This window comes from Procambarus clarkii, chromosome 22, assembly GCF_040958095.1.
Source record: "Procambarus clarkii isolate CNS0578487 chromosome 22, FALCON_Pclarkii_2.0, whole genome shotgun sequence".
Lineage (NCBI taxonomy): Eukaryota > Metazoa > Arthropoda > Malacostraca > Decapoda > Cambaridae > Procambarus > Procambarus clarkii.
In genome coordinates, this window is record NC_091171.1 from 46730699 (window position 1) to 46742792 (window position 12094).

At 48.4% G+C, this 12094-nt stretch overlaps 1 protein-coding gene across 5 annotated transcripts in view; it reads right to left on the bottom strand.

Moving 5' to 3' along the window:
* Window positions 1-6604, bottom strand: part of LOC123758952 (lachesin) — a gene marked incomplete at its 5' end in the record, with an annotated part of 125359 nt that extends 118755 nt beyond the window's left edge. For all 5 annotated transcript variants that reach the window (XR_011229354.1, XM_045743728.2, XM_069328955.1 and 2 more), the window contains 1 exon segment: window positions 6513-6604. Coding sequence is in view for 4 of the 5 variants with exons in the window: in XM_045743728.2 (XP_045599684.1) it covers window positions 6513-6585 (73 nt within the window).
* Window positions 6605-12094: the final 5490 nt, after the last annotated feature.

Sequence of the window (12094 nt, forward strand, 5' to 3'; positions counted from 1 at the left end):
GTGGACTTGTTTGGTGGTATTTGGCGAGGTGCTTCTGTTTGGGCGAGGTGCTTCTGTTTGGGCGAGGTGCTTCTGTTTGGGCGAGGTGCTTCTGTTTGGGCGAGGTGCCTCTGTTTGGGCGAGGTGCCTCTGTTTGGGCGAGGTGCTTCTGTTTGGGCGAGGTGCCTCTGTTTGGGCGAGGTGCCTCTGTTTGGGCGAGGTGCTTCTGTTTGGACGAGGTGCCTCTGTTTGGGCGAGGTGCTTCTGTTTGGACGAGGTGCTCCTGTTTGGGTGAGGTGCTTCTGTTTGACCGAGGTTCCTCTGTTTGGACGAGGTGCTTCTGTTTGGGCGAGGTGCCTCTGTTTGGGCGAGGTGCCTCTGTTTGGGCGAGGTGCTTCTGTTTGGGCGAGGTGCCTCTGTTTGGACGAGGTGCCTCTGTTTGGGCGAGGTGCCTCTGTTTGGGCGAGGTGCCTCTGTTTGGGCGAGGTGCCTCTGTTTGGACGAGGTGCTCCTGTTTGGGTGAGGTGCTTCTGTTTGACCGAGGTTCCTCTGTTTGGGCGAGGTGCCTCTGTTTGGACGAGGTGCCTCTGTTTGGGTGAGGTGCCTCTGTTTGGACGAGGTGCCTCTGTTTGGGCGAGGTGCCTCTGTTTGGACGAGGTGCCTCTGTTTGGACGAGGTGCCTCTGTTTGGGCGAGGTGCCTCTGTTTGGGCGAGGTGCCTCTGTTTGGACGAGGTGCCTCTGTTTGGGCGAGGTGCCTCTGTTTGGACGAGGTGCCTCTGTTTGGGCGAGGTGCCTCTGTTTGGGCGAGGTGCCTCTGTTTGGGCGAGGTTCCTCTGTTTGGGCGAGGTGCCTCTGTTTGGGCGAGGTGCCTCTGTTTGGACGAGGTGCCTCTGTTTGGGCGAGGTGCCTCTGTTTGGGCGAGGTGCCTCTGTTTGGACGAGGTGCCTCTGTTTGGACGAGGTGCCTCTGTTTGGGCGAGGTGCCTCTGTTTGGGCGAGGTGCCTCTGTTTGGGCGAGGTGCCTCTGTTTGGGCGAGGTGCCTCTGTTTGGACGAGGTGCCTCTGTTTGGCCGAGGTGCTTCTGTTTGACCGAGGTGCTTCTGTTTGGACGAGGAAGTTCTACGTTTATCATTGTTCTGTCAGTCGTGACAAAAGGAACTTGATTAAGTTCGTTAAAACTCAAGTCTTCCGACGAGAGTATTCGCAGATTATTGCTATAGCCTGTTATAGTGTATAGTGAGGAGTGACTATATGGGGTTATCCTTTTGTATAGTTTCTATTTCCCCAACAGCCCAAGAGAGAGAGAGCTGGACGTTACCTTAGTCAAACATCATCTTTTATGTGGCCTGTTCCCTACCTGGGAACAGATTCACGAAGCAGTTACGCAAGCATCTGTCCATCTTTCCTCAATCTTTGGCGGCTTTGTTTACAGTTATTAAACAGTTAATGAACTCCGAAGCACCAGGAGGCTGTTTATAACAATAACAACAGTTGATTGGGAGGTTTTCATGCTTGTAAACTGTTTTATGTAACCAAAGCCGTCAAAAGTTGAGGAAAGATGTACACGTTCGTAAGTACTTGGGTAACTGCTTCGTGAATCCGGCCCCTGATCTACCTGAACAGGTAGATGCTGATCTACTTGTATCATCTGCCAAGAATGACATGGTACTATAGTTTGTGTCTGATGTTAGGATGAGAAAGTGTAATGGGGCAAGCACAGTGCCCTGGGGGACTGTGTGTGTGTGTATATAATGTTCATTATATATATATATATATATATATATATATATATATATATATATATATATATATATATATATATATATATATATGATGCCGATATGATGCCGCCACACCCAGCCGCGGCCTCCACACCCAGCTGATGCCTCCACACCCAGCCGCGGCCTCCACACCCAGCTGATGCCTCCACACCCGGCCGCGGCCTCCACACCCAGCTGATGCCGCCACACCCAGCTGATGCCTCCACACCCAGTTGATGCCTCCACACCCAGCCGCGGCCTCCACACCCAGTTGCTGGCTCCACACCCAGTTGCTGGCTCCACACCCAGTTGATGCCTCCACACCCAGTTGCTGGCTCCACACCCAGTTGATGCCTCCACACCCAGTTGCTGGCTCCACACCCAGTTGTTGGCTCCACACCCAGTTGCTTGGCCATGACCCAGTGTGTTTGCCCCCCTCTATAGAATAATGCACAGTTTAACTCGGCCAACCGAGTTGAAATGGAAGGGGTCCCAGCGGTCGGGCAGGACTCCACAAGCCTTGAGGTGCCAACAACTGCTCCTAAAAGAGGTTTTTGCCGAGTATGCAACAAAAACACCGCCATAAACTCCATCGGTGGTGTTATCCGCTTTCACACCTTCAACGAGGAAAGATGCAGTGGTTCCCACCAGCTTCCGAAGGGAAGCAATGGCCAGCTGCCATTAACAGTTAGGGAAGAGACTCCCATTAACCTAATCTCATCTGAGAACCTCACCCAAGCGATCATAGCGACGTCTGCTAGAACATTACCACACATCCCAAAAGCAGCCCGCCCAAATGCAGCAGCCAAACTTTGTAATCTTCTGAAAAGGGTCAATGATGCACCGGAAAACATTCAAGCGTGGCATAATGTCCTTCTGTTTGGCAATGTATGCCTCACCGTCCCTCCAAGGAGGGACAAATCACTTGCTTCCTCGGTCCTGAGGGCGATAAATGAATACCCAAGGGGGGACAACCTAGTTCGCCTGCCTCTCCGAGCAAAACACACCCACCGCAGAAATGGTAACAACAACATACCGGAAACGTACAAAATCAGAGCACAAATCACCAAGAAAATTGAAGAGGGAAATACCGCAAGTGCTATTAGAGTCCTCACCAGTGACGAGAAAATTGCTCCTCGAAACTCAGCCACAGCACGGGCCCTGCAAAGCAAGCACCCACCCAGAGCCCCTCAAGGCGACAACATCGTTCCGCCATCAGCCGACACCATTTCAGACCCATTAACAGTTGGTGAATCTGAGGTCTACAAAGCAGCCCTTTCTTTTCCACCTGGGTCAGCAGGCGGCTTTACAGGGTTAAAACCTCAACATATCAAGCAAATGTTAAATCCTGCGGTTGGTGATGCTGCACAAGATCTTCTTATGGAACTCACAAGGTTCGTCAACATGTGTCTGGCTGGTGAGATACCTGAGGTCATCAGGCCTCTCTTTTTTGGTGCCTCCCTCTGTGCTCTCAAAAAGAAGGACGAAGGAATCAGGCCAATCGCTGTTGGCAACACTCTCCGACGCCTGATTGCCAAGGCTGCTACGAGGGTTGTCAGCCAGCAAGCGGCTGAATTGCTGAAACCAATCCAGCTAGGATTTGGAATCCCCCAAGGCTGTGAAGCGGCTGCCCATGCAGCACGAGCATACATCACAAACATTTCTGATGAAAAGGCCCTGCTCAAACTGGACTTTAAGAATGCCTTCAACATGGTAAGAAGAGATGCAGTACTTTGTGCCGTACATCGCCATTTCCGGCCCCTCTACCCGTTCATACTATCGTGCTACAGTGGCGAGTCAAAACTGCTCTTTGGTGAACATGAAATCAGATCATGTGAAGGTGTTCAGCAAGGTGATCCTCTTGCTCCCCTTCTTTTCTGCCTAGTCTTAAAAGAAATCACCGAAAGCTTGTCCAGCGAGTTCAACATCTGGTTTTTGGATGATGGCACTATAGCTGGCACCGTAGACCACCTCTTGTCAGATATCAGGAAAATAAGGGAGCAAGAAGTAAGCCTGGGTCTCGTCCTGAACCCTTCCAAGTGTGAAGTAGTCTCCTCCAACCCAGACATCGTAGCTAGAATAAGGTCTGCCTTGCCTGGAGCCCATGTCATTAGGGCCGAGAACAGCACCCTCCTTGGAGCTCCCCTCGGGTCTAACGCCATTGAGGAGATCCTCGACAAGAAAATCGCAGACCTTAGGAGGATGGAAGACAGAATAGGTGACATCGATGCCCACGATGCTTTTTATCTCCTCACCAAATGCCTATCCCTTCCGAGGCTAACCTACTTTCTGAGGTGCGCCCCATCTTACAACAACCCAAAGCTTGACGAGTATGACCTCCTACTGAAGACCATGCTGGAAAAAGTTGTTAACCTCTCTCTCAACGAATGCCAGTGGAAACAAGCCACTCTTCCTGTCAGGCTCGGTGGCTTGGGTGTCCGCACCGCCACCCAAATTGCAGTCCCAGCCTTCCTGTCTTCCTCCTCAGCATCAGATGACCTGGTTAAGGAAATTCTACCTGACACCCTGAGTGATGTAGCGGGGATACAGGACCCCCACTACACGGAATGTGACACGAAATGGGGTGCCATGACAGACCCAGCACTCAGACCAGCCATGCCGAAAGCCAAGAAACAATCCAGTTGGGACAGCCCCATTGTAGACAAAGAAGCCACAGCTTTGCTGGAGGCAGCAACAACCCCCAGTGATCGTGCACGCCTCACAGCTGTGCAGGCTCCCCATGCAGGGGACTTCCTTCTGGCAGTCCCTATGTCTGCGACAGGCACACGTCTTGATCCGCAGGAGCTCCGTATTGCAGTCGCTCTCCGCCTTGCTGCCCCTATCCACACTGTTCACAGGTGTATTTGCGGCGAGGCAGATGCTGACGAATATGGATTGCATGGCCTGCACTGTGGAAAATCGGGTGGTTGGCACACTAGACACGACGAAGTCAACGACATCATTAAAAGAAGCCTTGCCTCTGCTCAGTGTCCAGCGGAGAGAGAGCCCCGCAACCTACTGAACCGTGACTCTGTTAGCTTTGCCGGCCGACCAGACGGAATCACACTGCGTCCGTGGAAGGGTGGCAGGCAGTTAGCATGGGACTATACTTGCGTATCCACCCTGGCAACGACATACATCACCCTCTCTGCCGGCACGGCAGGAGCCGCAGCGACACACAGAGAAAAACAAAAGTCAGTCAAGTACAGGCAATTAGATCAAAGGTACAATTTCGTTCCAATAGGGTCTGAGACCCTAGGCCCATGGGGTGAGAGTGCAAGAAGGTTTCTTAAGGATCTTGGTTCCAAGCTCATTGACACCACAAGAGACCCTAGAGCAGCAAGTTTTCTCTTTCAGCGCCTCAGTGTCGCGATCCAGAGGGGAAATGCCCGCTGCATCCTCGGTTCCTGCCCGGCGTCGGAGGAGTTCGAGGAAATCTACAGCCTCTAGGAAGCGAACTTTTTCTTGTGTCCTCTTAATGTTCATTTTTTGTATAAAATCAGATATGTAACTGTATAACCTTGCATAATAAAGTGTACATCATAATAAAAAAAAAAGGGGGTGGTAGGAGAAGTGAACACTCTTTCGTATTCAGAGTTAAATGTCAAGTTTTTCCCTGAGTGCTCTGTGTTCCCTTCTCTGAGGCTGTGGGTCCCTATAATTACACCAGTGGTGGTACCCCTATATATATATATATATATATATATATATATATATATATATATATATACTATATATGGTGTATATATATATAATGTTATAATGTTCTGGCTCGTATCCTAACATACCAGGTATATAAACATTTATTAAATGGTATGGACTAAAGTATAAATTGTTATATGATGTATGATATACTAGACACTATATATATACACACGACTATACACGTCAACGCTCACAACGCTTCGTTAGACCTTATTTACACTATACATAGATATAACACATACACTTAGAGTATGATAAGTGTTGGGAGGCATGGTATAGGAGTATATAATTATTGTAATAAAATGGCGATAATTATATATATATATATATATATATATATATATATATATATATATATATATATATATATATATATATATATATATATATATATATATATATTAGTGATGCTAATATTTCCATTTCCATGGTTAAAAATTAATTATGGTGTAGGAGCTTAGGTGGTGTAAGTCCAACCTCTTAAAAATAACGTCGCTTTTGGCCGTATGGCCGAAAGTGGACGTAATTTGAAAATGAAAAAAATGAAATTTGAGATTTTTTTCTCAACAACAGTAAGCTAAAGGTTCCTCTGATAGGTTAGGTGGGCAGGAAATTCTCATAAAGTTTCAAAACGCTATGAAAACGTTAATTGAAAACCAACGTTTCGGTCCGTCCTGGACCATTCTCTAGTCGATTATGGGACCGAACGTCCGACCTAACGGACCGAAACGTCGTCGTCCCGTCATTTTCTAGCGTGTGGATTGGTCAACATACATCAGCCACGGTATTGTGACTCATCGCCTGCACATGTCAATTGAAAGTTTCCTCTCCTAACATCTCCGAGTAAGCCGGGCGACTCAAACAGAAAACGGGACAGTACGTCACTTTCGTGAGCCGATTTCCATTTCAAATTACGTCCACTTTTTGGCCAAGAGCGACGTTATTTTCACGAGGACGGGTTCTGGTGAGAGGTGTGGTGTGGACAGGTGTGGACTGGTGTGGGCGTGGGTAAACAGGTGTGGACTGGTGTGGGCGTGGGTAAACAGGTGTGGACTGGTGTGGGCGTACCTGAGTAAAAGAGAAGTATTGAAGCGATGACTTGCAAGAGGAGACACTGGCGGTGGGCGGCCGGGAGCTGCATCTTGGTGAGTAGTGATGACCTGAGGAGGGAGAGCACCGGTCAGTCTTGGTGAGAGAGAGGGAGAGAGAGAGAGAGGGAGGGGGAGAGAGAGAGAGAGAGAGAGAGAGAGAGAGAGAGAGAGAGAGAGAGAGAGAGAGAGAGAGAGAGAGAGAGAGAGGGAGAGAGGAGAGTGGGAGACGGAAAAGAGATACATATTGATTATTATTCTGCGCATTAAACGTTTTTATATTATTTTTGTATAAACACATTGAGGTACACCTGCATTTATGGAGCCACCCTAGACTATATATATATATATATATATATATATATATATATATATATATATATATATATATATATATATATATATATATATATATATTTATATATATATTTATATATATATTTATATATATTTATATAAGGTAAAGGAGGTACATTGGGTTGTGAGGGTACATAAGAGTGATGTTTGAGCGTTACATTCTTGCAAAGCCTCTAAGACGGCCAGCGTGCAGGGAGTACAGTGTGTGTCAAGAACTAGCTACATGGTGCTAAAAGTCTTCTTCTCGCAGGATGGTTGTTCGTGTGATCAGTAGGCTTGTGGCTTGGGGTATTATGAGTCGCTGTGTCCAGCGGTCAGGTCACCCTGCCTCAGACTTTGATAACATAGTCCCAACAGACGGCTAGTCGGCAGCTCAGCAATTACTCACATAGTATTGTAATGTTATGCCGTCCTCTCCAGGAATGGCAGACTTACCTTTCTTGAGTGCCATTTTAATTTCAAAAAGAGTTCTGTCATAGTTATCATCTGGACCTATTCCTCTACAAGCAGTTTCAAAGTTGAAGTTACGATTTCCACGCCAGATGGGGTTGTATATCAAGGAGGTATTTTGTATTTGGCAGTGTTGTGTATTATATTGTTATTAACACATTTAGGTACATCTGCATTTGTGAAGCTGTATTTATAGAATTTATTGAAGCTGTATTTATTTATTTTTTTTTTTTATTAACATATTAGGTACATCTGCATTAGTGCAGCTACCCTAGACTATATGAAGTGGAGTACAGTGTGTCAAAAAAAAACTAACTAGGTGATGCTATAAAATCCCCATCACACAGGATGGTTAGTCATACAGAGGCATGTGATTAGCGGTCTGCACTGGCAGACTCCGGATGCATTTTGAGGATATCAACAACACAAGATTGAATAAGGTAGCAGTGGTAATACAAGTCCCCATCTCGCAGGATGGTTAGTCATACAGAGTCATGTGTTTAATAGCCTGCACTGGCAAATTTTGGGTATACTGTGAGGATATCTTCAAGAATACGAGAGTGAATAAAGTAATTGCAAAGCTCCAGGTACCTCATGCCAACTGGTCTGAAAGGTCTAATAATTGGGCATTCAGTGATGTAGTGCGGGAGATCATGCCGTAGTTCCTGCTCACAGAGTTTGCAACTGGAGTGCTCAGGATTGGGAAATTATAGAAGCGTCTATAATAAAACTCTACGGTGAGAGCCATCCAGGTTTAACTATCGTTATTCCATTACATTCAAGATTGTAATAAAGACATAATGGTTACATCAATAACACAAGAGACCCTGAAGTGGAAGATGAGGGTCTAAACACTTACAAGAGGACCTCAAGCGGTACTACAGGCTGCTTTCAAGAGCTTCAGGTAAAAGGAATTTGTAAACATTGTTAACCCCTAAGAAACAGTTCAATTTTTAATATTTTTTAAGAAGTGTTGAAGGACAGTTTTGAGCGGATGTGTCCTGTGTCCCAGTGTCCTAGTGTCCCTGTGTCCTAGTGTCCCTGTGTCCTAGTGTCCCTGTGTTCTAGTGTCCCTGTGTCCTAGTGTCCCTGTGTTCTAGTGTTCCTGTGTCCTAGTGTCCCTGTGTTCTAGTGTTCCTGTGTCCTAGTGTCCCTGTGTTCTAGTGTTCCTGTGTCCTAGTGTCCCTGTGTTCTAGTGTTCCTGTGTCCTAGTGTCCCTGTGTTCTAGTGTCCCTGTGTCCTAGTGTCCCTGTGTTCTAGTGTTCCTGTGTCCTAGTGTCCCTGTGTTCTAGTGTTCCTGTGTCCTAGTGTCCCTGTGTCCTAGTGTCCCTGTGTCCTAGTGTCCCTGTGTTCTAGTGTTCCTGTGTCCTAGTGTCCCTGTGTTCTAGTGTTCCTGTGTCCTAGTGTCCCTGTGTCCTATGGTCTTAGCGTCCTAATGCCCAAGTATCCTTGTGTCCCAGTGTCCTAAAGTCTTACGGTTCTTCCCCGTGTCCTAGTGTCCTTCCCTTATCATGCTCAAGAATGTGTACCAGTACACACTTAAGGGTCAGGTTGAAGGTTGGCCCAGTACACACTTAAGGGTCAGGTTGAAGGTTGGCCCAGTACACACTTAAGGGTCAGGTTGAAGGTTGGCCCAGTACACACTTAAGGGTCAGGTTGAAGGTTGGCCCAGTACACACTTAAGGGTCAGGTTGAAGGTTGGCCCAGTACACACTTAAGGGTCAGGTTGAAGGTTGGCCCAGTACACACTTAAGGGTCAGGTTGAAGGTTGGCCCAGTACACACTTAAGGGTCAGGTTGAAGGTTGGCCCAGTACACACTTAAGGGTCAGGTTGAAGGTTGGCCCAGTACACACTTAAGGGTCAGGTTGAAGGTTGGCCCAGTACACACTTAAGGGTCAGGTTGAAGGTTGGCCCAGTACACACTTAAGGGTCAGGTTGAAGATTGGCCCAGTACACACTTAAAGGTCAGGTTGAAGGATTATCCAGTACACACTCAAGGGTCAGGTTGAAGGATGGCCCAGTACACACTTGAGGGTCAGGTTGAAGGTTGGCCCAGTACACACTCAAGGGCCAGGTTGAAGGTTGGCCCAGTACACACTTAAGGGCCAGGTTGAAGGTTGGCCCAGTACACACTTAAGGGTCAGGTTGAAGGTTGGCCCAGTACACACTTAAGGGTCAGGTTGAAGGTTGGCCCAATACACACTTAAGGGTCAGGTTGAAGGTTGGCCCAGTACACACTTAAGGGTCAGGTTGAAGGCTGGCCCAGTACACACTTAAGGGTCGGGTTGAAGGTTCGCCCAGTACACACTTAAGGGTCAGGTTTAAGGTTGGCCCAGTACACACTTAAGGGTCAGGTTGAAGGTTGGCCCAATACACACTTAAGGGTCAGGTTTAAGGTTGGCCCAGTACACACTTAAGGGTCGGGTTGAAGGTTGGCCCAGTACACACTTAAGGGTCAGGTTTAAGGTTGGCCCAGTACACACTTAAGGGTCGGGTTGAAGGTTCGCCCAGTACACACTTAAGGGTCAGGTTGAAGGTTGGCCCAGTACACACTTAAGGGTCAGGTTGAAGATTGGCCCAGTACACACTTAAGGGTCAGGTTGAAGGTTGGCCCAGTACACACTTAAGGGTCAGGTTGAAGGTTGGCCCAGTACACACTTAAGGGTCAGGTTGAAGGTTGGCCCAGTGCACACTTAAGGGTCAGGTTGAAGATTGGCCCAGTACACACTTAAGGGTCAGGTTGAAGGATTATCCAGTACACACTCAAGGGTCAGGTTGAAGGATGGCCCAGTACACACTTGAGGGTCAGGTTGAAGGTTGGCCCAGTACACACTCAAGGGCCAGGTTGAAGGTTGGCCCAGTACACACTTAAGGGCCAGGTTGAAGGTTGGCCCAGTACACACTTAAGGGTCAGGTTGAAGGTTGGCCCAGTACACACTTAAGGGTCAGGTTGAAGGTTGGCCCAATACACACTTAAGGGTCAGGTTGAAGGTTGGCCCAGTACACACTTAAGGGTCAGGTTGAAGGCTGGCCCAGTACACACTTAAGGGTCGGGTTGAAGGTTCGCCCAGTACACACTTAAGGGTCAGGTTTAAGGTTGGCCCAGTACACACTTAAGGGTCAGGTTGAAGGTTGGCCCAATACACACTTAAGGGTCAGGTTTAAGGTTGGCCCAGTACACACTTAAGGGTCAGGTTGAAGGTTGGCCCAGTACACACTTAAGGGTCAGGTTTAAGGTTGGCCCAGTACACACTTAAGGGTCGGGTTGAAGGTTCGCCCAGTACACACTTAAGGGTCAGGTTGAAGGTTGGCCCAGTACACACTTAAGGGTCAGGTTGAAGATTGGCCCAGTACACACTTAAGGGTCAGGTTGAAGGTTGGCCCAGTACACACTTAAGGGTCAGGTTGAAGGTTGACCCAGTACACACTTAAGGGTCAGGTTGAAGGTTGGCCCAGTACACACTTAAGGGTCAGATTGAAGTTTGGCCCAGTACACACTTAAGGGTCAGGTTGTAGGATGTCGCTTGAGGGTTAGAGAGGAAAACTAAAAGCTTGCTTCAGGTGACACTCAAGGGGAGGGAGGGGGGGGGGGGGTTACCAGGGGGCCGCTTGGTGGCCGGATATAATTAGATACAACGGACAAGTTAAGGAAAGTTAGAGAAAGATATGAAATTACGGACAGAGTCGATTATGAGTTTACAAGTTTTGCTAAGGCGGGTCCCAGCTCCCTCTCAACTTCTCTAACTCCAACATCAATGAGAATTACCCCGAGTTATCGAGACTGTGGGGGGGTGGGGGGTCGGTGTGGGGGTGGGGAGGGGTTTGTGTGGGGGTGGGGAGGGGTTTGTGTGGGGGGGGGCGTAGGCGACATACCTGAACAGATCGTAAAATCCGAGATTTTAGGTAATTAAGTGAATACTTCTCCCACACCCGGTCCTCCCACACCTGGCCCTTCTCCCACACCTGGCCCTTCTCCCACACCTGGCCCTTCTCCCACACCCACAGAAGCCTCCCTCCCTCACCCCAACACTCTCCCCCAATAACGTGTGGTTCTGTTCCTGTCCTCCCAATTATACGCTCTTGTCCAAACGCAGAGCTGCTTCCTCTTCCTTCAATTCCTCAGTCTCTTCCACCCACTCTCATCTCTTCCTCTATAATTTCAGCACCTCCGTTTCCCCTCTCCCCGACCATTCCTGAAGCTGCCTCCCTTCCCTATCCCTCTCTCCCTCCTTATCTCCACACACTAAATCCCCCCATCATTCTTTCACGTAGTCTCTTCCTCCTCCTTCCATCCCGCTGTTATCATCCCTATAATCTCACTCCATAGCGTCCTTACCCGTCCCGCCTCAGCAATCCCCCCCATCCCTCACCCCCCTCCCCCTCCCCCTTCACCCCCAGCAGGCCACAACAACACAGTGGACCAGCTCAGGCTAGACCGAGTTAAAAGATCCGACCAACGTTTGTGTAAGAGGATTGCTGCGGATTTACCTGCACAAGAAGCACTATATTCGCTGCACTTTTGTGTGAGCGGGAACCGGCGGGTTCTAGACAGCGTATCTGGCGGATTGGAGAGATTGACAGCTAACGAACGGCACGATAAAGAGGAAGGTTGTGTGTGTGTGTGTGTGCTCACCTAGTTGTACTCACCTAGTTGTGTTTGCGGGGGTTGAGCTCTGGCTCTTTGGTCCCGCCTCTCAACCGTCAATCAACAGGTGTACAGATTCCTGAGCCTATCGGGCTCTGTCATATCTACA